At 35.8% G+C, this 24,223-nt stretch overlaps 3 protein-coding genes across 3 annotated transcripts; 2 read left to right on the forward strand and 1 right to left on the reverse strand.

Annotated features, from left to right (window-relative positions):
- Positions 1 to 4,666: 4,666 nt before the first annotated feature.
- LOC110784392 (ATP-dependent Clp protease proteolytic subunit-related protein 2, chloroplastic) lies at positions 4,667 to 8,503 on the forward strand. The gene is made up of 9 exons (XM_021988847.2): positions 4,667 to 4,821; positions 4,913 to 4,956; positions 5,066 to 5,138; positions 6,054 to 6,168; positions 6,493 to 6,630; positions 6,739 to 6,855; positions 7,787 to 7,855; positions 7,984 to 8,079; positions 8,216 to 8,503. Exons 1-9 carry the CDS (start codon positions 4,745 to 4,747, stop codon positions 8,351 to 8,353), a joined length of 867 nt encoding a protein of 288 aa, XP_021844539.1. The 5' UTR covers positions 4,667 to 4,744; the 3' UTR covers positions 8,354 to 8,503.
- A 5,928-nt stretch (positions 8,504 to 14,431) lies between these two features.
- LOC110784391 (AT-hook motif nuclear-localized protein 1) lies at positions 14,432 to 19,436 on the reverse strand. Its single transcript, XM_021988845.2, has 5 exons — positions 18,436 to 19,436; positions 17,428 to 17,495; positions 16,585 to 16,716; positions 15,583 to 15,744; positions 14,432 to 15,177 (listed from the first exon to the last, which is right to left on the reverse strand). The coding sequence occupies exons 1-5, from the start codon at positions 18,863 to 18,865 to the stop codon at positions 14,944 to 14,946; spliced, it is 1,026 nt and encodes a 341-aa protein (XP_021844537.2). The 5' UTR covers positions 18,866 to 19,436; the 3' UTR covers positions 14,432 to 14,943.
- Positions 19,437 to 19,994: 558 nt separating this feature from the next.
- On the forward strand, positions 19,995 to 22,805 carry LOC130463665 (uncharacterized). The gene is made up of 3 exons (XM_056832867.1): positions 19,995 to 20,072; positions 20,529 to 20,603; positions 20,940 to 22,805. The coding sequence occupies exons 1-3, from the start codon at positions 19,995 to 19,997 to the stop codon at positions 22,803 to 22,805; spliced, it is 2,019 nt and encodes a 672-aa protein (XP_056688845.1).
- Positions 22,806 to 24,223: the final 1,418 nt, after the last annotated feature.

Below are 24,223 nucleotides of genomic sequence, written 5' to 3' on the forward strand. Positions count from 1 at the left end.
TCGCCCGATCGGGCGAAGCGCCGCCAGACCGGGCGACGCCAACCTATAGCTGATATTCGCGAGTTTTATTTCCGTTTTTTAGCATTAATTTAGAGAAACTATATAAGCTTAGCCTTTTATTTTTAGTGACATCTTTTATTCTAGTTTCTAATACTTAGTTTATTTTTAGTTTCTCTCTAATTTGTTCAAATACTTAGTTTTTAATTCCAAGTAAAAATTCAAGCTTTATTATTTAATTGTTCTTCAATTCGGTATTGTTTCTTACTTTAATTTATTTTATTGTTTTAATCATGTTTTCCATTATGTTAATTGCGTTGTTATTTATTATCATAAGTGAGTAGTTTAATTTCTAGGGTTTAGGGGATCCATGAATGCATGATTGGGATTATATGTGGACTTGATTATTGATTGATTAACTAGTTTTTGTGCCCGTTCTACGAACGGCCTGGTTATATGTTGGTTGTGTAATAGAGTTTAGAAGTTATGTACGGAGTAGTTCTTAAATAGAAGGTGTTTAAACCAAATGCCAATAATAAAGTTTTACAAAAAAAATTTAAAAAAAAACCTCGTTTCCAAGTTAAATTATCAGAAATTGCTATCAAGCTTTCCTAGGCGTTGTAGGTGGGTATTAAGTGGGTGTTCTAATATTTAAAGTATTATTACTTCGTTCCAAAATGATCTTTATACTTTTCATTTTAGCCTGTCTTATAATGTTTTTTTCATTGTGCTTTATTCTATTTTTTAACATGAAAGTGTAATATTTCACTACAAGAAATTGTACTATTAACGACGGGAAATCCCGTCGCGAAAGGCCAATAATCGTTGATTAATGACGGGATTTCCTGTCGCGAACCCGTCATAAAAGGGGGCCGTCGTTAATAGAAATCCCGTCGTAAATTCGTCGTAAACCAGTCGTAAAAGACATTTGCGACGGTTATTCCCGTCATTGTTTGGTTGTTTGTCCCGTCGCAAAAGGCTTTTGCGACGGAATTTTTGACCCGTCGTAATTAGGTTGTCGTTAAAGATACAAATTCTTGTAGTGTTTTACCCATCTTACCCCCAAAACATTTATCGTTTTTCACTCAAATTTTCCTATTGTATTCATTTTTCGTTCACATCCACACACTTTTTTACACTCCCTTACTTATTTCATCAATATTTTTATTACATTTACCCCCCTTTCTACAACTCTTCCCTTTTTATCTTAATATTTGTGCAAATAATAACCGTAAAGAACATTATGAAACAAAGTTAGTACATGATTGTTATTACGGAGTAATAGTATTACTGGTTAGAATAGTGTAATTTAGGCTCCGTTCTATTTGACTTATTTTGACTTAACTTATATTATCTGAACTTATCTGAACTTATCTGAACTTAACTAAACTTATCTGAACTTAACTGAACTTATCTCAACTTATTTGAACTTATTTTATCTGAAAAACACTTATTATGTCTGAAAAAAACTTATTTTTGTTGAACTTATAATATCTGAACTTATCTGAACTTAACTGAATCTATCTAAACTTAATTGAACTTAACTGAACTTAACTGAACTTAACTTAACAGAACTTATCTAAACTTATTTTATCTGAAATAAGTCAAAATAAATCGAACAAAACAGAGCTTTAAGGATGATTTGTTGAATTGGTAGGGTCATATTTTTAGCCGAATTATTGAATGTCAATCTTCCCAAGGATCACAACTTTGTACTGATTGTTGTTAATTGATTTTGCTCCTTGTGAACCGTGTGATGATTCTTACCTGCAAGAGATTTTACTAACCCCTCAAACAAACCTTTGATTTAAACCCCTTTATGCAATTCAGGTTTATTTAAATGCATTGAAACTGGTCTTGAATTTGAATTGAATGACATTAAGGAAGAGTTGAATTTTGTGGAATACAATGAGAATTGGGAAGATGGAGGGATAAATAGTGAAATGCGCTTAGAGTTGGTGCTAGTTTTTTTAAATGAAAAGGAGAGTAATAGATGAGACACGTGTCTTTCTAGATACAGATTTTGTTGTGACACATGTCCTCTTATGAAGGTTGGTTTTCTTTTTTAAATACTAGGTATAGACTAGGTATAGATTATAATTTCTATAGCTTATTAATTATTATTGCTCGTCAATTCTGTTCGGCCGGACTATTTTGATTTGAGTTTGATTAACCTTAGATTATGCGCCGAGAGGTATAAATCTGATGTTTTTGGTCTGTAGCTATTAGATAGGAATTATTTCTAGTACATAGCGAGAGCCTGCTAGTTGTTTTATCCTAAGGAATTCATAAGATTCGAGAGATGCATGTTTTCCTAGTTATGATTGTTAATTGATTGTTATTGTCCGTTGTCCAATCCCGTTCTGCATTTATGGTGAACCGCTGCCCTAGATTCCTTTAATATTGTTAATTTCCGACTTGATTATTTGCTTTAGTTTAATATACAAACCAATCCAATTCTCGTTACCAGTAGTCTAGATTAGTCCATTAATAGTAGAAGAACGATTTTTCCCTGTGGATACGATCCCTGCTTCCCTTGATCTATTTTTAGTTGGTGAACGTTAGGTTTATCTTTGATATGAGTGAGATTTAGCCTGTCAGTACACTCCCTCCATTTGAAAACAATATTAGCTTTACTAAAACAGAAACATACCTATAATTAGATTTAGAGATTTGCAACGAAATCTTTTATCATCTTTTCTAAAATTGGAATGTACATAAAATAAATATTTCAAACACACTCCCTATTAAATAGAACGGTTGAGGAGGGATAGAAAAGATTATAGAGACAACCACCGTAAAAAGTCATTGTTTAGCACAAATTATATGGTACACCCGGTTGTATGTAGTTCTACATGCAACCGGGTTAAAAGCACGTATTTTTACGGCTTAAAAGCACATTTACACACTTAAAAAGCACATTAACGATCTAAAAGCACATACTTGTATATATTTTTCATTTCCTTTTACTTGCAAAACTTTGTTTTTCATCTATAACGATGTGCTTTCAAACTGTAAAAAGTGCTTTTAATTTATAAATAAGCGCTTTTAAACTATAAAAATATGCTTTTGAGGGGTTAAAAGTATAAAATAAACTGGTTGCACGTAGAACTACGTACGACCGGGTGTACCTTCTACCAATTATTTATTTAGTGAAATTATGTTATATTCTTCATTACCACGAGTAGGAGGGTATGACGGGACAATATAGTACTCCCTTCATTCCTAAATGATCTTCCTATTTGGTGTTTGGGTGAAAAATAAGAAAATAGAATCTTATAATGATTGGTTGTAAGAGTAATGATTGGGTGTAAGAGAAAATTATAAATAAATGAAGAAAAGTACTCCCTCCGTCTCTTTTTGTTTTTTACGTTTTCCTTTTTTGGTATTTCAAAATGTTCTTTACATTTCCTTTTATATTATCACATAAATGATTTATTATTCTATCAAAATTTGTGTACAATTAAATTCATTGGGACATTAAATTTTCCACACTTTTCCATTGGGATATTAAATTTTTCTCATTTCACAATATAAGAATTTTGATAAAAGTGAAAACATTATAAATAAACGTAATTTATCTTGTTTAGATAAAAAATGTGAGGAATCTCGATGCAAATTAATTAATCGTTAAAACGCGTGAAAAATACCAATGTAAAAAACAAAAAGAGACGGAGGGAGTAATAAAGAAATGAAGGAGAAAGAAATATTTTTATTAAAGTAATAAAAAATCATAAAAGTGAGGTTGGGTGGGTGAATGGGGAAATGTGAATGAATTAAATAAGGGATGGTGGGGAAATTTATGGTAAAAGGTCATGTCTAAAAATAGAAACAGAAAGATCAAATAGGAACGACATTTATAGAAACAGGAAGATAAAAAAGAAATGGAGGGAGTATATACGAGTACCTATTTGGCTATGTTTATGATTTTCGACGCAAGTGTGTGTTTTTTTTTTGTGTGCTAAAATAACAAAATTAACTGATCGAGCACCTTCAATAATTAATGAACTATACCATCCATAACCAAATCATATAATTCTCATTTTAAGTTATCAATCAGGATTGAAGTCTATTGTGGGTCTAATCGGTTCGATTCATACCGAAAAAGGGTGTGTGGCTTTGTGCATTACTCCGTATCACGGTGTCAATACGGATTGAATATGTAAATTAAATCGGATCATTTTGATTTTGTCGGATTGTAATCGAGTCGAGTTAAAATTTTTACAGCTTCTAGTCCAGATTAAAGATGGTTGTGGGCCGGATTGACACGAAAAGACCCAACTCAGCCCCACACAAAAAATCCCGGCCAATTAGGGCACGAAAAAAGCACAGCCCAACACTAGCACGGACTGTGAGCCGCAATTTTTTTTGGAAAAATCACGATAAGGCACGACACAACAAGGCACAAATGAGGCTTAGGCACGCGGCCCTCACCCGACCCGACACAAAAATCCTTGGGCATGGGCCCTCTTTTGAACTCTTTGACCCGACACACAGCAGTCCATTAGCCTGGACCGTCTTTTGAACGTTTTAACCCGGGCCAGCACGATGCAAAGTGGGCCTAGCATGGGCCTGGCCGGTTTAGGCCCCATCCCGTAGGCTCGACACGAAGCCCGACTCACGGCCATCTTTAGTCCAGAAATAGCTTTCAGTTTATGAGCCCATTACTAAAATCAAATTCTGAAGGTCCTTTCAATATTATCATTTCTCTCTCTCCTTCTCTCTCTACCTTCTCCATTTGGTTTCAATGGCAGTATCTCTTCAATCAACTGGTTCGACATCCTGCCTCCACGCAAGAGCTTCTGTCTCTCCCCCTCCTCTCAGGTTCATTCTTCTCTCTTTCTCTCTCCTCCTCCTTCGACATTTCTTTTCATTTAATTAATATACTGAAACTCTTCAATTTCCCCAATTACAGTTGCGCAACCAAAGTATTTATCGGATTAAAGCCCCAATCTTCAAGTAAGACCTCCAAATTTCAGCTTATTTTCTTCATTTCTGTTGATTAAATTAATTTATGTGAATTTCTTGATTCTGCAATCGGTGAATTGATGTCTTAATTGTGTTTCAGGTCCATTTGGAAGCGCGAGACCTAATTTAACGGTTGATTTCTATGACAAAGTTTATAAGAGTCTCCATTTCACGTAATTTTCCTTGTTCTTTCCTTCTCTTTTCCCTTTCGCATTGGTAATGTTGTTAGAATTTGGATTGAGGGGTGTCTTCTGACCCAGAAATTTCGCAATTTGATTGTAAGTTTGATGTAATCAATTGGAAATTTTGGTTTTAATATTACGGAAACGTCTCTGAATCGTTGTGATGGCTACAATCTTCCTGTGTGATAATTTAAGGACATTACAAATAGGTGGTAGAGTACACTAATTTATCTATTAGGATCACATTGTGATGCATTTTGTTTGGGAATAAGTAATTATTGAACTGTTAAATGTGCTATCCCAATCCCTAGCCTACAAATCCTTGTTGTTCGGATATTTGGTTTCATTGAGGTTCCTTCTCTCATCCTAAGTTGAACCCTTGGATATGATATGACTTCAAGTCTTTAGCATATCTGAAATATTATACTTCTTGTCATCATAATTGTATTACTAAGTGTTGCAAAATTTTGTTGCTTGCCTCTATGGAGAAAATCTCCCATGATGATTAGGTGAAATTCTATTCTTGGATCATTGTAAAAGGTCGTAGCCAGTGCACAAGGCTCCCGCTATTTAGCGTAGGGTCTGGGGAAGGTCCAAATGTATGCAACCTTACCCTTATTTACATACGAGGTTGTTTCCAGGGATCGAACCCATGACCTAGCGGATAGCAAGTAGACACTTGAACATCACGCCAAGGCACGACCTTCTGTTCTTGTATCATTGTATGTATCAATATTTTTATATAGAGTACACTTAAATGATAAACGAGCCCATTTGAAGGCTAAGGGTAAATAACTAAATAACCTGTTGGTTAGCATAACAAGGAGGAAGTGGCTTGTTTCCGAGTACATAGCTTCAACAGTTTTTCTGATCTGCTATGAACCGTCATTTTTCTCTTTGTTTCAGTAACGGTAAACCAACACGAGGAAGGGTCAATATGATGCCTATTGGAACGCCCAGAGTACCTTATAGAACCCCTGGCGAGGGATCTTGGCAATGGGTGGATCTGTGGAATGCCCTAGTAAGTAATTAGAACTTTTCACTTTTACCGTACGACTTAGATTTTTCTCCTGCTAAAGAAAGTAGGAAACATAAATTATGTTGCTTCTGATCATTTCAGAAGTGTAGTTACTTGGAGGGTCTAATATGTCCTGTTGCTTCTAGTAACATTCATTTCCGCTGAGTAGTATTTGTATCATCTATCAAGTACTCTACATATTTTTGTCATGAATCTCATGTATATCTGAGAATTGTACCATAGGTTCCACGCGTTGTAAGAAAGAAAGAAAACCTTTTGTAACATTTTTTCAGTTCTTTGCTGTTTACTTTCTCCTTCTATTTACAGTACCGTGAGCGTGTCATCTTTGTTGGGCAACACATAGATGAAGAATTCAGCAACCAAATACTGGCAACCATGTTATATCTGGACAGTATTGATGACGGCAAGAGACTTTATATGTACATCAATGGTCCTGGTGGGGATGTGAGTTTTCTCATGCCATATATTTGGAATTGGTTGGCTTGAATAATTACTGTTGCTGTATTTGATGCCTACTCTTTCCGAGATTCATTGGGTATGTTTCTTGTGCAGCTAACACCGAGCTTAGCAATTTATGACACAATGTCGAGCTTAAAAACTCCTATTGGCACGCATTGTGTTGGTTACGCCTATAATCTGGCAGGATTTCTCCTTACAGCTGGAGAGAAGGTAATAATATTTTGGCTTTTCATCTTTATGACTGTTCTAGTATTATTAATTTCCAATTCTCCATTGCTTTATTTAGACATTTGTAAATTTATTTGTTTGGCACATGGTGTAAAAACTCGCCTGAGTTAACTCGTATAGCCAGAGTTAACTAGGTTTTGGAGGCTGGCGATACGAGATATCCCGAGTTGTAAAGGTGTTTTTAAAAACGACGAGATCTCGGCCGGTTCAACCGATCCGAACGAATTTTGTCCGCATTAAACGTTATTAGTCTCACATCTACTCAATTTTCGGTTGAATTCCCCATATTTTCGACAAAAAGAAAGGGAAAAATGAAAGAAATGGAGAAACTTTACTGACAGAGAGTAGAGAACTCCATTTTCAGATCTAAAACAAGAGAGGAGAGGGAAGGTGGACAAGGAATTTATTTGATTATGTCACATGTACGGTTTAGGGGAGGGGGACTGGGGTGGGTAGTAGTGGGGCTACATGGGGCTTCTTTTTCAAATTTCAAATTCCTACGCGACAAGGTCCGTGACTAACGCAACATTTCCGTTACCGGAACTCCGCGACCGGTACGGCATTTTTTATCTATGGTTTGGCATGAACTCATGATGCAATGTATGGGCAATAATGAATAAATAGATCTTTATTCGTTTTTTCCATTAAAAAACTTGGAATGTTTTCATGTGCTAGCATCATATCTTCAATTTTTTCCCCAACTCAAAAAGTTGGACTTTTAAGAACTGCTATTTTCTGTTGTTCTGAAGACCTCGAAGAATCCCAGATGCCTTGTATTTCTATTCCGTGTGATATATTGCTACCATTCAGTTTTTACTGTTAGAATTTCATTTTTGGTATTGAGAAAAATGCACAAACATGATCTAGTGTTTTCAATATAAATCGTGAACGTAACTTTTTATATTTGATTCAGGGTCAACGGTTTGCAATGCCTCTTTCAAGAATTGCACTGCAATCTCCTGCCGGTACTGCTCGTGGACAGGTATGCCTGCATTTATTTTCATGCTGTTACTTCCCGGGGACATTAGGATAAGAGTTTCTTTCTTTTGACGAGAAGGATAACAGTTTATTTACTCTTTTGTTGCAATTTTCATTTGTCTTTTTTTGCAGGCTGATGACATCCGTAATGAAGCTGATGAACTTCTTCGGATCAGAGATTATCTCTACAAGGAGTTAGCTAAAAACACGGGCCAACCTGTAGAAAAGGCACGCCAGTTCTTCTTTTTTAAAAAACTTTTCCAAATGCCATTTGACAGACGAGTAGACAAAAATAACCAATTGTACATCTTGCTCTTAGTTTTTCGGTTCTCTTCCTGATAAATCCGTTGGTTGCTCTGTGCAGGTTCACCAAGATTTAAGTCGGATGAAGCGATTCAATGCTCAGGAAGCTCTAGAATATGGGCTCATTGATCGGATAGTGCGGCCACCTCGTATTAAGGCTGATTCACCTCGGAAAGATTCAACTGCAGGTCTTGGTTAGTGTTCTGTTTTCAAGAAATGTAGTTAACCCTATTACACAATCTGAATGGTTTTACTAATCAGATCATGTGGATGTTGTTTAGTTGATGAAATATTCGTAATGTATATCACGTAATTCCAAGGTTGATATTCACATTTTTGTTGGATTCTACATTATTGACTTTCTTGTCTTCTTTCTCTTTCCCGCATGGTTGGTTGGGTTTGGAAAAACTGGATAATGCATACAAAGTATGCTCTTGTTGCCCAATTTAGTCCACAATAGAGGCCTCACCCGTCAACGGCGCACCATCGTGAGCCGAGCCTATGCAGGCATGCATAATGCATTGAGACTAGGTCTATGCCCCTCAAACCAGCCACAGGGGCCAGCCATGCACCATCGACGAGTCGAGCTTAAGCTCCTTGGGCCATGGTCAAGCTAAGGACTTAAATCCAAAGCCAAGTAAATCCCTAACCCGAACAAGCCCAACTGAGTAAAAAAAAAATTAGTGGATGTATTTAGGGGTTGTTTGGTTGACAATTAAAAATGGGGGAAGTGGAAATTCATGTGAATTTATAGATAGTGTAGTTTGGTTGACATAAAAAAAATTAAGGCTTTATTTGGTTGGGAGGAATTGGAATGAAAAGAAAGAAAAGAAAAAATAATGTTTCCTATATTTGGTACAAATAATTATATGGGAAGTGGAAGGAAAGGAAGGGAATTGAAAGGAAAGCACCTTTATAAAAATTTCACTTTCCTTTCCTCCCAAAATTGGACGAATTTGGAAAGAAAGAGAAAATTAAAAACTGTCATTTATATTTTATTTCTCTTCCATTCATTTATTTCCCTTAAACCAAACACAGGAAAATAAAATCTCTTTCCTTTCCCTTCTTTTTCTTTCTTTTCCCTTCCTTTTTTTTCTCTTCCTTTCTTTTCTCTTCCTTTCCTTTACTAATAATGAACCAAATAGGGCCTAAAAATAGAGGAAGTTGGAATTCATGGGAAGTAGAAATTCCTATAAAACATGGGAAGTTAATTACCTAGCTCCCCTTGGTCAATCAAAATTCATGGGAATTTCTAATTCCCATATTGTCAACCAAACAAATTAAGAAAATTCCCATGAATTTAACAAGGGAAGTAATTTCCCTTGAATTACAACTTCCTATAGGAATTAAATTCCCATGTTAACCAAACAAACTCTTAGTTGAACCAGAGACAACCCAAACAAGGTTTAATTTGGAAATCTTAATCAAGTTTCAAGACTTTCATCCATGGACGCCTTACAAACTTTTCTCGACCGTCGTCTCTAATCTTTATCAATTATGATTAATGAATCTGATTTTCAAAGGATATTTATACTTTGATTAATTTATTATGCTAGGAAAAATGTTGTAGAAGCCCTATTGAATTACAATCTAGAACCCAAAAATGAGATGGAACCGCGGGAGTAGCGTGGTCCGCGGAAGTTTAGTCCATACACTTATATTAGTATTTTAATACACTAATATGTTGCAAATTCTGCTGGCTATTACCGAGTAGGCGAGTACTTTACTACACCCACATAGATTCACCACGTGACAGATATCGCGCTCTCTCTCATCCTAGATATATGTACTCTTACTCCTTTTATTCCTTAATGTTTGTCTTATTGAATTACTTTTACAATGTTTGACCATGAATTCTCATTATCCTATGGAGTATAAGAAATAACATTGTCATGTAGAGTCTTGTTAAATTCGGTTCAATATGTGCTTTTAAAATATCAAATTTCGTAATATTTAAACATGTAGAATTGAAAATATTTACACTTATGGCATGTCTTAAAAACCATAAAATGTGAAATGGATCAAATGTAACAAAAAAGGATATAAGGAGTAATATGGAGTGTGTTTGTATTGCACTCCAGAAACTTAATTTTATGCTAGATAGACTGTGGAGCACTTTTTAGGCCCTGTTTGGCTAAAAAATGGATTGCTTGAACTATGTTGAACTAAAGTTGAGATTATTTTTTTAAAAAAAAAAACTAAATAGTGAATGAAACATGTTAGCATGATTATGTCGTATCAACTTGTCATTGTTACTAGATCGTTGGATGATCGTAAAAAAATATTACGGTTCTACACTAAGGTTTTTTCTTGATGGAATGCAAGATTCCACAATTAGAAGATTCAATTTAAGATTTGAATCAGTCGTGTAATTTAAGGATCATAAAATCTTATGATTCAAATCTCGATTTTAACAATCATGCTCTTAGAGTTTGCAAAGTAATGAAAACCTTACGAAAGGTTTTAAATAATTAATTGAAGGGAGTTGTATATATTATATTATACTAGCATTTCAATAGATTATCAGCCAACATTATTATTATTTATAGACAATAAGATTTTCATCCCAGCGAACTATAATAAATGTGCATGGTATACTTAGTACTTCGTATAAGCTAGTATGAATAGTTGCGAAAATGATAATGCGACCTTTTAAGCTGTGTCACAATGATGACATGGCATGCTTATGTGTCATGATTTAAATTGGAATCTAAAATATTTAACTTATATATCCTATTATACATGTTTAAAATAAGGGTAGAAAAATCTTAATATTCTAATTTGTTTCTTTCTTTATATCGATTACCTTATTTACATATTTTCATAGTAAAAATTTTGCATTGATAGTAAAAATATTATGATGACTAATATCCTACGTGGCGCCTATATGTACCAATTAAACGTCGATACGCAAGATTGCGATAACTAAATGTTGTCGCAACTTGCGACCTGTATCATCACCCGCATAGTTGAGTTAAACAATAAAAAGAAATCGTAGGATGTGATTTACAATATGACAACGTACACGAGATAGAAACTTAGGAAGTGATAAAAGGAACCTCCTAGCTAGTCACTTAAATATTTTGTTTGTACAAGTTTTAGCTAATTAGGGAGGAAAGGGCTTGGGTCGGAGAAGTTGTTGGCCAAGGTCCCGAATCGAATTTTTAAGCCGGGAGTCGAGGTTCGATCCTCACTAAGGTCACTCTCTACGACTTTTTCCCTTGCAGTTGCATCCCATCTAACTACCTAAGGGATAGGCCCCTTATTTTAAAAAAAATAAATTTTTTTTTTTTTAGAAATCTACTTGCATTATTATTACTCAGTTAATCAGGTTGTCACTAAACCATTCTTCCTTCCATCCATTGATAACCTTAGCAATGAACGCCTCGATTCTTCTCTCTAACTCAGTATCATATTCTTCATCTTCTTCTTCGTCCCATCCTATCTCATCATAACTCCCATCGTCATCATCATCTTCGTCGTAACCATCATCTGAACCACAATCATAATCATCGTCATCATCGTCGTCATAATCATCACCCTTACAACGATTATCACCACCTAGTCGTCCACCTTCCATGTCATCATCCATGTAGACGTAATTGTCTAAGTCTTCATCGTCGTCGATCTTCGTGTTTTCACCATGCTCCTCCATCTCATAGCCACAACATGTAAGTCGCGAAAACGACGACGTATCGTGTCCTTTGTTGGTGGAATGTGTGAAGCATTCCATGAGTACAATTGCAATAAGCAACAAGTTAAAAAGCAAATGAATAAAGAGATTATCAGAAAATAGATTTTTTAGAAGATTTTGGTGTATCATTGGAGACAAAAAGATAGTTACTATAAATAGAATGGTAGCTAAAAGGGGAGGCAAAAGCAAGAGGATAATATTTCTAACACTTTTCTTCATATCGTGGTTTGTATAGGAGAATGTTTGTAAAGTACGGAGTATTTCTAACACTTTATATAGGAGAATGTTTGTATGTATGAGTATTAAGTATAAATGTATAATTAATCAAGGTAATTTTCGTGGAAATTTATAACATAGGAATGTGCTTGGTAGTTACCGACAAAACGGAATTTTAGTATGGATATTGTTTGGATTAGTTTATGTTAGTTTGAATTTTCTTAAATAAGATAATGAATTTGACGTATATTGTATAAATTAAAGCGTTTAATAAATTAATATACTACGTGTATTACTATAAACGAAAATAATTACGTACGTAGCATAAATTATGTACGGAGTAAGTATTATGTTAGAATTCAACTTGCTTTTAAGTTAAATTGATAAACATAAGTCGATGGTGTTGATGGGAAACTTATTTTGTGTCTTGGAAGGTCACAATGTATCAATCGTCTGCAATATGTATGCTTGTGAGTTGTGACTTGTGAGCAGTGTACGTGGATCTTGAACAGTTTCACGAGGGGCCAACAGAAAACTTAAGCAATATAGTATAAATTCATACAATTATACGGAGTATTTGTATTCAAATTTTAGGGGGTGGAACTAAAAATACACTACGAAGTATCCAGGCCAACCACTGCTTGTGACTTATGAGTGGCTTAAACGTTAATTTGCGTAGTTAGACTGGCTAACCTAAAATAGATATTGGTTCGGCAACGTTATTATTCTTACCTACTTAGAAAATTGATTAGTTGATATTGACTGGATCATTCTGAAAATATAAAAAGGTAACGTAAGATGTTGTTGTAGGTGATAGTATAATGTCCGATACATGCGGAACGAAGTAGAGTCATACGAGTGTGTAATAGTGGAAATTCGAAGAAAAGCACATTATGATTTGTGCCGCAAAAGTCGCAAATTGATGATTTGATGATGCAAACTTGTAAAGACATACGACGTTGGGTCCTTGACGCCCAAGCTTGCTCGCTTTTTGTATTAACTATTAAGTGGAGTATTATTACGTTTTTACGTACCAAGTGCAACTATATTGCTTAATTAAACAACATATCTATGACTTCATCTAGGTCAATCACTACTAAATGCCGAAGTATTAGGTAATTTTTGTTAGTCTACCAAATCAAAAATTATTTTATCACTATATTTGAACTTAAAACACGTTTTTTCTCTTTTGTATATCAAACCATATAGTGTTGGAATAAGAGAAAAATTAACGCATAATAAAATAGTTTTTAATTTTAGTACAATTAGAAGATATAAATATGTATTCTATATTTAGAAGATATGAGTATGTGGGAGTAGAGCAAACTTTGAGTAACGAATGATCCATATACGTTTTAGTACCCAAACTTGTCAAATTTCATTGAAAATAAGTGGATTTTCCAACGACACCATGCACATACTACGTCCCTGTAATCTCTCATTCCTTCTTTATTCCATCTCATTTTTTATTTCTCTAGAACGAGATTTTTTATTATTATTTTTTTTGATAAGTAAGTGAAGAAATATTATTTCAAAACATACCGAAATACAACCTCAAGGGCTATAAAAGCCCTCAACCAATTACAGTTAAAAAACCAACATAAGTTGGTGGAGTTGGTGGGGAACTCATCTTGTGACTTGGAGGTCACAAGTTCGAGCCCCATCAACTGCCAAATGCTTGGGAGTGGCTCAAGCGATGACCTGCGGAGCTGGACTGGTTAACCTGTGCTAGGTGCTGGTTCAGTTAGGGTCCATTCTTCTTACCTATTAAAAAAAAAAAAAAAAATTACAGTTAAAAAGCTTACAACTTCTTAGACATACATGCTTACAACTTCTCAAACGTACATACTTGCTACAAAAAATGGAAGATATAAGAATTATAATTCTTCTAACCAATTTCTATCAATGTAAGATACTTTCTTCTCCATAATTCTTCCTTTTACAATACTCTGAATCTCATTAATTGCAACCACAGTAGGTACCTTTCCTATTTCCCAGAACTATGTGTCAACCGTCAAGGACAATCGGAATATTCTAACTCAAGGTGATTAATTTTAGCCTTTTGAGTTGGTTTAATTTTTCTATTTATTAATTTATTGTTACCAGTTACCAAGTCACAAGTTAGACCTCACCTAAATGCCATTTAAAAACGCATATGCTGCTTGAAAGTTGGAATCTTGAATTCTTGATGGTGGTGGTTTACTTCATATAATATACAAAAATAAGTGTTTTGGAGCTCTGAAAGTTACATAACTACATATTTATACATCAAGGTAAACGTATTATAATAAATATCAAACAATTAACCGTTGGGAACAAAGTCGTCGAAATTGTCATCCAACGGCCACATGACACGTCATAACTCAGTTTTGTGTCCCCTTATTAACTTTCAAAGAGATTAGTTTAAGAGAATGTTAATACACTAATGAAGACCATTTGCTCAGAATTGATATGGTGGATGAATACAAGTTTATTCTACATAAAAAAAATTAAACACCTGTAGGAAAACCCTATCTATTAAGTTAAGCTAACACTAAAATTCCTACATAATCGAGGATTAACAGCAGCTGTATCGAATAAGCACGTACTTTACCCACGCAAGTGTGAGTATCACATAAGTTTATACCTAGTTCTCTAATCACCCCCACAAACCGCGAACCGAGAAAGAAAATTATAACAAGAAAATGGTGTAATTTCGGTCTAATTTACCAAATTAGGTTGGCGAACCTGTACTCAATCTCATACTAACGAATCAGGTAACAGAGGTTTATACAGATGTGAGCAACAGAGGAGACAAATTACGTAGGCAATCTCAATAGTAGCCTATCTCTTGTTGCCAATCATCAAAGCTTTCCTGTATGTTGTTGGCGTTAAAGTTGTTAACCTTCATGTATAGAATCATTGTAATCAGCCGAGCCATTCCTTTTGTCTCCTTGATAAGACGAGTATGTGGTACCTGAAGTATGATAGCCTTGTCCCCCGTAACTGTCCTGCGTTCCTGTATTCGAAAAGTGTACGGTAGAAGCTGGTGGACCGCTGATTATGTACTCCGATTTTTGTTTCTTCGGCTTCTGTTCATGCTGGTTTCCTGCTAAGAAACTTCCCACCACAATCTGAACCCAACACAAAAGAAAATGAAGAAACTTCTGATTAGTATTGCCCCCAAAACATGATCGAGGAGGATGTTAGGCATCTCCTTCCGAAAGACTAAAGGCCATGTTCTTTTTGGCTTAATTGCATTTTCATAACTTATTTGGCAGTTCAGTCAGTTCCCGGGGAGTAGCATTTTACCAATAATGCCTCAAATATGGAAAAAAAAACAATCATCTTTTGGCATTATCAGGAAGAAAAGGTGTGCATGAATAGCAAGGAAAGGATTACGGTTCCACACTAGTCGGGTGTCATTAACTAATTGTGTCCTCTCTCTCTTGCATGTATGAAGTACGTAGTATTAATTTGGCAATGCTGCTGAAGCAAAATGTGGGAACTTAAAGGAGATATATATAGAAGGAGAATACCTGCACAGGACTAGCAGCAACAAGCAAACCAGCTACACCTCCTCCAACAACACGACCATCTGGGCTTGCTAATGAAACGCTCATCCCTCCTGATCTGTTCCTTATCCCGCCACTCTCGGAAGGCATGAACGAACCAGTTAAAGAAAGTATCTCAAAACGGCCCTGTTGAGACAATAATAAATTTTGATCAAAAAGTAGTTAAGCGTATCTAATACTTGATAACAACCCATTAGAGTAACTAAGCAGTTAATTAACATCATCAACTGATGCTTCTGTCTAGTAAATCAATATCTGCTATTAAGGAAAAGTCCATAGCTGAACTATTATAAGACAACCAGCATTACAAGAGGATTCAGATAATGTTGTAATCATATTGATAAATAAATTTATCATCTGTTCAGGTAGTTCTATTATAAGGATTAAGGGTAGTTAGGAGCAAAAAATCAGAAAGAACTAAACACGAACTAGGAGATGGACATAAGAACACCAGTCAACAATAACGACAACAAAGCTTTAGTCCTAAAATGATTTGGGGTCAGCCAACATGAACCGTAATAAAGAACCGCCCGCAAAACGTGAATCAAGATAAGTAAAAGGTTATGTTAATCATGAGCCTAAATTCATTTTTGGCTTCAAAAGGAAAGAGATTTGTCATAGTGATTTTCTGCTAGTATCCCTTTTGACAGAGCTTTCTCTAATAAGCCCAAGTTCAGAACAGAACATTTTGGAATAGCATCATAATGAGAAGGTTTCCTTTTGTTGACGTGCAAAAATCATTAGGCAAAGTTGCTAAAGAAAATATCACTTTTAACTTTGAAGTCTAAAACATAAGCAAATCCAAATTGTATTAACAAGTGAAAGTTAAGAGTGCTTCTAGAAAGGCTCTAAAGTAGATGCGACATTAACATCAACTGCAAGATCAATGGAAAAAGAAGTAGGAGAATGTCTAAGTAATTATTACAGTTAAAGATATTAGAATAGGTTAGATGTAGTACTCCGTACCTCATATGTCAATGTACCACCAGAAGAGTCAGGCTGACGAAGAGTTACACTGGAAATTACGCCAATTGCAGACAGAATACATATAGCCCGAGGGCCTTGTTGAGAAAATGATATAACCTTCATAGTAACATCCTGAAACAACCAGAAATGCAGCAGTGTTAGTAGAGTTAATTCCACAGGTAATCAGGAATACAAGACAAAACAAGGCTTGTTACAGTAAGAATGTCAATAATTTAAACCCTGCACTACCTACATGACGCGTAGTAGAAAGAGCTATATCAGGCAGGTAACGAGTGAGGTATGTAGTAGTACTACTGAAAACAATTTCATAAAGGTATTGTGTGTTTCAACAAATCTATTCAAGATGATGCATCGGTACCTCCAACAACTAACCCCCAATCACCGAATAAAAGAATTGATTTACTTTCCTATCCACATCTAGTAAACGCGATATAAGAATTGATTTACCGTCTTTCCCCCATTTCCTTTCAAGGTTCCTAGTGATCCACTAGATCATAAAGATTATTTGATGACTAACCAGAGAAAAATTCTAGGTGCACCCTTATTCACACTTTATAAGTGTCAACTTCTGTCTTTTCTCTTTTTCAAAAATAAAAATCTGTTTTTAGATGTAGACACTTGTCAAAAAAAAAAACTGGGATTGCAACTACAATTAGATACTTGAAATTTTTGTTATCCGGTTTAGATTTGCACTCTCTCTGTAGTAATGCACATATAGCAGCCTCGTAAGTCATTACATATGTGCAGATTCAAGGATACATGGCTGAAAGATAATGCATAGAAATCATTACTGCATTATAAGCATGATCTGCCAATACTTACCTCACCGGCGTTAACTGTAATGATATGAGGAGTGAAGTTAGCCCCAACAGAACAAGATACCCATTCACCTGCAATCAATAATGTTAAAATTCCATTATTGAATCAGTCACATCATACCAAGCAAGAAATCGAGCAAACAACAGGACAATTTTGACACCTACAACGACGAAACTGTAAAGGCTGTGTGGCGCGACAACACACCATAAACCCCCCCCCCCCCAACAAAAAAGGAGGTGCAAAAACAGTATATTCACCCATCTTTGATACCAAGTGGTAAAGGCAAACAGAAGATAAGACACAACAACAACAAAAAAAGGTCATACAATTACATACTGGTAAACTAAGCTACATATCCAGAAGAAAGAAACCCTTGAAAAATCTGAAAACAACAACTGCTTCCCTCTTTATAAATCCACCAGCTGTGCATAGCCAGGTCATCTGACTATGTTTAAGGCTTCTGCAGAATCAGCGCCATAGACTTTATCATTACCCAATCATTGCAAGTAACCTTCCACAACACCCCTTTTTATTCTTCACCAACATAAAAGTTCTTGCCTGCAAATATCTTCTGGAAGATTCCAAACCTGAGACACCTACTCAACCCAGTAGCCCAACAAAAAGGTCACAAAACCTTACTTTCAGGTTGACCCATTTAAACAGATCCCCCGATTCCCCAAACCAAGATCTTATTAAGGGTGCATATTTGCAAAGGTCCCACTTTAAATTCCCAGCCAACAACTTTTCTCATGTACCCTCGTCAAACCCACTATACGGACAATGATGCCTTACGCCTGGGCGTTAGCAATAGCAACCCTCACACCCTGTTATTGACCACTATCGTACAAATCGGGGTCAACCAAACATTTCCCAGCACCAAAATTAATAGCACATGTAATAATCCTACAACATAAACCAGATCTAAATAAAACACATTAAATCAGCTCAAAAAAGTCAAAAACACTATCACATGCATAATTACAAACCCATCCACAAAAACAGATTGCATACCACAATTCTCGGACTCATGCTTGTGTTGCGCCTGGTGTTGGTGTTGGTGTTGGTGTTGGGGTTGGTGTTGTTTGAGGACCGGAGAAGCAGAAGCCAACTTCACCTTGGGAACCTTACCGGACGGCCGCTTCTCAGTGGAGAAATCGATAACGTTAGCGGCGGCGGAAGGGGCGGAAGGGGAGGAGGTGGATATGGGTTTCGCAGAAAGAGCCACCGTGACAGCCCCATCAGCCCCATACTTCCTTGGTCTACCCCTCTTCTTCTTCAATCCCGGCTGCGACGCCACCTGCTCCAGCGGAGATGGAGTTGATTCGGAGGCCGGAATCTCATCGGCGTTAACCTCAATCCTAGGGGCTATTTCATAATTAGTTGGAGCATCTGACCTTACTACTATTACTCCACTATTACTTCCTCCTTCCTTTGCTTCCATTTCATTTACTGGCTTTTTTTTTCTTTTTTTTTTTACAGAAAATCAAAATCGAAAAATTAAATTCAAGGAATTATTTTTTAGATTTTTCAAGAACCCATCAACTTTTTGCAGAAATCAAAATTAGCTGTTGTAATTTTTAGCAAAATAGAAATAAACCCAGCTCTAAAAACAAAAACAAAAAAAATGAAAATGAAAAAGAGAAAGAGAAAAAGGTGATTTTAGTTTTGTTTGATTTGAGTATAAGCTAAGCTTGTTTAGTGATTAAAAAATCAAATCAATGAAAGTTAAACATGGGTTTGATTTCCACCATTAAAGAGTGAAGAAGCAAGCTCTAAAAATAAGCTCACTGTATTTTTATTTTTATTTCCAGAAAATTTTTGGAAAATAATTATGGGTATATTTTTTTTTTTTTTGGAAGAGGAGAAGAAATTTTTGGGAATTTTTGGTTTGATGAATAATTAGGTCTAATTTTGGTTGAGGTAAACTGGGTTTTATTGGTGAAAGATTAAAAGACATTGGATTTATTTAAAAAAATTGTCGGAAATGTGAATAATATAATAAATCTAAAAGGAAATAATATTAATTATTGCATATTGATCACTATAAATATATTTATTATATTAATTTGGGCATAAAATAAAGAAGGGATATACGTTTTAGTTAAGGAAATGGGTTGGTGTCCGGAAGAAATAAAAATTAAATAAATAAAATTTGGTAAAGTTAAATTAGGTTGCCAACGCAAAAGGACATTTCTTGAGCGATAAGGATAAATCAAAAGCAGATCCACAAGGAAAATAACTTTAAATAGTAATAGTAATAGTAATTCATTATCACCAAAACAAATCAAACTCATAATATTATTTATTTATTATTACTATTATATTAAATTCCTTAGCGAAATATAATAATTCCAAATTAGTTCGTATCTCATGTGTTGATTCCTGAGTTTTGATGATGACAAGCTTACACTCTACTAATTGTCGAATTAAGGATTGACAGGAGCAAGTCACTATAAGCTAGGACAAGTACGCAACAAGACAAGAAGTGAAGCAGCATGAAGATTAAGTCCAACCTCGTGGAGAATACAAGTCTAAAGAGTATGGACGAATTAAATCATGGGCCGAAAAGAATGAAGCCCAGCAAGTCAATTAGGGTCCAGAAAGGTATAAGATCAGTAGAAGCGAATATTGCTTCGTATGGGAACAAAGTATTTCAAAGAGTCCTAAATAAATCCTGAATCTAAAGAAAATCGGTTTTTGTTTTTCAAAAGATAAACATCAAAGATTAAACATGATTTTACTATCCTACTTAAAGATATACTCTTAAAGGTTTTTAAGTTGATTTGCAACTCTCAGATTAATAAAGATAGAATTTATCTAGAACGCGTTTTTAGAAACTGTTTGCGAAAAACTATCTTTCGAAAAGAGTCCTAACTAGTGTAGGATTAGAATCTAGGGTAAAAGCCTGGATTCTTATAAATAGACCTTAAGATCTTTACGAAACTTTTATCAGACTTATTTACATCAACCGGAAGCTTTCAGGTATCACCCTTAAAGTTTTAATCTTTAAAAGAAGTCTGTTCCTGTTCCCATATAAGAGCAGTATTTGTTACGTGGTCTTGTATCTAGTATTTAGTGTTAAGTTTAATATTCTTTGATTTCAGTTAAGTGTTGAGTTTTTGTATGTTAAGCCTGAGTCAGGCTTACTTGAACAAGAGAGAAGATCTCATAAGAGATCGGTGAGGAGAAGCAGTTGAGGGACTGTTTCTGTAAGGGAAGGAACAACGAGGGGTTGTTCCTGGTCATCTGTAGTCAGAGGCGACTAACAGATTGTGGCCCGAGTAGATTAGGCTTGTAAAGAAACTGAGTTGTTTTGCCTAATTAGTGAATGTGTTTAAGTCCCCAAAAGGGGCCGTGGTTTTTTCCTCTCTATTGGGCCTAGAGAGTTTTCCACGCTAAATCTCGCTTGCATATTTTATTGTTTCTGTTCCTAGTAGTTTAATTTTTGTAAAACCATAAAATATCAATTCACCCCCCCTCTTGAGGATCTCTGTAAAACTAACAATTGGTATCAGAGCCAGAACCCTTTAACTGCAGGTAATTCTGTCGGGAAAAACGATTCTGAAGCTATGAACACAACTGAGAAACTCGAAGAGGGATACTCAACACAAATACCTCCAATGTTTAGTGGCAAATACTATTCATACTGGAGAAACAGGATGGAGATCTTTATCAAAGCTGAGAACTATCAAGTATGGAGAGTCATTGAAGTTGGAGACTTCCAAGTCACCAAGCTAAACACCTCTGGTGAAACCGTTCCTAAACCGATTGCTGAATTTGACAAAGCCGACTATGAAAAGCTCGAACTTAATGCCATGGCTGTCAAAATTCTTCACTGTGGACTAGGACCTAATGAGCACAATAGAGTAATGGGATGCAAAAATGCGAAGCAAATATGGGATCTGCTCCAAGTCACTCATGAAGGAACAAATGAAGTCAAAAGATCAAAGATTGATCTTTTAATGCACCAATATGAAATGTTCACCATGAAACCTTCTGAAACAATTCAAGACATGATCACCCGCTTCACTAACATCATCAATGAATTGAACTCTCTGGGCAAAATCATAACCCATGAGGAACAAGTTAGAAAAGTTCTAAGAAGTCTTCCTCAAGATCCCTGGATGGCCAAGGTAACTGCCCTGCAGGAAACTAAAGACTTTACCAAGTTTAACCTGGAACAACTAGCTGGATCCCTCCTGACTCATGAACTGCAACTAAATGCACGACCTTCAGAGAATAACAAAAATAGGGCTCTTGCTCTAAAAACTGAGAATGATGAAAACTCTAAAGAAGATGAGGAAACTGCTCTATTTGCTAGGAGATTCAGAAGAATGTTCAGGAACTATAAAGATGGAGATTACCGAGGGAAACCTAACCGGAAATTCTCCAAAACTGATACTGGATGCCATAAGTGTGGAAACTTGGAACATCGCATCAGGGAATGCCCTCTCTGGTATCAAGAACGAGGAAAAGGAAAGGAAACAACCAAAGACAGATTCAAAGAGAACAGAAACTCATTCTCCAAAACTGACGTAAGAAAGGCCATGATTGCCGCATGGGGAGACACTTCTTCGGATGAGGAACAGGAACAACCCAACGAAGAAACAGCTCACCTACGCCTTGTAGCTGAACATGAAGAAGATGGATCTGACTCAGAATCTGAAAAATTCCAGGCAAGTCTCACTCAAATTAAAAATAAACTTGAATCTCTTTCAAAATTAGAATTGTTTGATCTACTTTCCTGTCTCACTAGTGATTATGAGGATCTACTGAAAGAAAAGTTAGACTCTGATAAAGAACACCAGACCACCATAAAAGAACTTAGGAATGAGCTAGAATGGACAAAAAATACTAACATAGATATAGACAAACGGTTCTTTAACCTCTTTGATCAGAACCTCCACATAAAAGAAATCTGTGAAGCCTTACGAAGTGAAAACATCTGGCTAAAACAAGAACTAATTGATCTAGAAGTGACCAAGACTAAAAACCTTTACAAAGATGAACTAGAAAGAACTCAACTGGAACTAGTTAAGATTCACCAAGAAAAGACCAAACTAGAAGATGAACTAGCTAGAAAGACTAGACACAAAATAGAAGGAACACCTAAATGGATAGAAGAAGCTAGAACCAAACGCACAGAAGGACTAGGTTTCAACCATAAGAAACGTCAATCTAGAAAGACTAGAGTAGATCTCTATAGTGACATAATATGCTCCTTCTGTGGCCTAATTGGTCATTACAGAAACACTTGTCCCAAAAACCAACGAAGCTTGGAAAAGAACATAGAACACACCAGGACTAAATGGGTAAAGAAAAGCGATTTGATTCCAAGCAAGGAACCCAAGCTATGCTGGGTTCCTAAAAACTCTAACTAAAAATCGAATGCAGGTCGAAGTGAGGGGGAACAACACATGGTACCTAGACAGCGGTTGTTCCAAGCACATGACAGGAGACAGAAACAGATTTCTCTCACTCACGACCTATGAAGGTGGAACTGTGACTTTTGGCGATAACAAAAAAGGTAACATCATTGGGATTGGTAAGGTCGGTAAGTCAAAGTCTCACTCCATCGATAATGTATTTTTAGTTGAAGGTCTAGGACATAGCTTATTAAGCATTTCTCAATTTTGTGACAAAGGAAATTATGCTAAATTCTTCTCGAATAAATGTCTGATTATCAACAGTAACACTGATACAGTGATCTTAGAGGGACAGAGGAAAGGGAACACCTATGTGGTTAACCTTAACTCCGTTCCTCACTCCAATCTGACCTGTCTCAGTGTTATTGAAGATGATGCATTATTGTGGCATAAAAGACTTGGTCATGCTAGTTTCTCTCTAATGAACAAGTTAAATTCAAAAAATTTAGTCACAGGTCTTCCAAATACCAAGTTAGCAAAAATATCAGTATGTGACGCCTGTATCAAAGGAAAACAACTGAGAACCTCTTTCAAGTCAAAGGGAATGATCAGTACAACAAGACCACTGGAGATGATCCACATGGACTTATGTGGACCAATGAGAACTCAAAGCAGAAGTGGAAAAAGATATGTGCTCGTAATTGTAGATGATTTCTCAAGATACACATGGGTAATCTTCCTAACCAGCAAGGAAGAAACATTTGAAGAATTCATGGCATTTGCCTCTAGAGTCCAACGACAAAGCAATCACAAACTGGTCCACATCAGATCAGATCATGGTACTGAATTCCAAAACAAAAAATTTGATGATCTATGCAAAGAATCAGGAATAAGTCATAACTTCTCTGCACCTAGAACCCCTCAACAGAATGGTGTGGTAGAAAGAAAGAATCGAACTCTTGAAGATATGACAAGAACAATGCTGATTGCTAGTGGACTTCCAAAAAGTTTCTGGGCCGAAGCTCTAAACACAGCATGCTATGTACTAAATCGAGTGCTGGTTAGAGCAATCAAAAACAAAACCCCATATGAATTATATAGAGGAAGAAAACCCTCCATAACTCATCTCAGAATCTTTGGATGCAAGTGTTTCGTCCACAACAATGGAAAAGACCAACTGGGAAAATTTGATGCACGAAGTGATGAAGCTATATTCTTGGGATACGCTTCGAACAGCAAAGCATATCGAGTATTCAACAAAAGGACCATGTGCATGGAAGAAAGCATACATATTATATTTGATGAAACTGACTCCCAAAACTCTGTTGCAGGTACAGCTCCTGAAGGAAATTTCGAACTAGGACTCACAAGAAAAACTGAAGACGAGGAAGTAAAGAGGACTTCTCAAATAGAAGAACAGACACAGGTTGTTG

The sequence above is a fragment of the Spinacia oleracea genome, chromosome 6, assembly GCF_020520425.1.
Source record: "Spinacia oleracea cultivar Varoflay chromosome 6, BTI_SOV_V1, whole genome shotgun sequence".
NCBI lineage: Eukaryota > Viridiplantae > Streptophyta > Magnoliopsida > Caryophyllales > Amaranthaceae > Spinacia > Spinacia oleracea.

Excerpts from the sequence above, each read along its gene's own strand:
- LOC110784392 (XM_021988847.2), top strand. The coding sequence starts at position 4,745 with ATGGCAGTATCTCTTCAATCAACTGGTTCGACATCCTGCCTCCACGCA. Across the intron at positions 4,957-5,065 it reads ATTAAAGCCCCAATCTTCAA|GTCCATTTGGAAGCGCGAGA; the intron begins GTAAGACCTCCA and ends ATTGTGTTTCAG. Across the intron at positions 6,631-6,738 it reads TCAATGGTCCTGGTGGGGAT|CTAACACCGAGCTTAGCAAT; the intron begins GTGAGTTTTCTC and ends TTTCTTGTGCAG.
- LOC110784391 (XM_021988845.2), bottom strand. The coding sequence starts at position 18,865 with ATGGAAGCAAAGGAAGGAGGAAGTAATAGTGGAGTAATAGTAGTAAGG. Across the intron at positions 16,717-17,427 it reads TTACAGTTAACGCCGGTGAG|GATGTTACTATGAAGGTTAT; the intron begins GTAAGTATTGGC and ends TGGTTGTTTCAG. Across the intron at positions 15,745-16,584 it reads GTGGTACATTGACATATGAG|GGCCGTTTTGAGATACTTTC; the intron begins GTACGGAGTACT and ends TTGTCTCAACAG.
- LOC130463665 (XM_056832867.1), top strand. The coding sequence starts at position 19,995 with ATGAAGCCCAGCAAGTCAATTAGGGTCCAGAAAGGTATAAGATCAGTA. Across the intron at positions 20,073-20,528 it reads TTGCTTCGTATGGGAACAAA|TTAAGTGTTGAGTTTTTGTA; the intron begins GTATTTCAAAGA and ends CTTTGATTTCAG. Across the intron at positions 20,604-20,939 it reads GAAGATCTCATAAGAGATCG|AGCCAGAACCCTTTAACTGC; the intron begins GTGAGGAGAAGC and ends AATTGGTATCAG.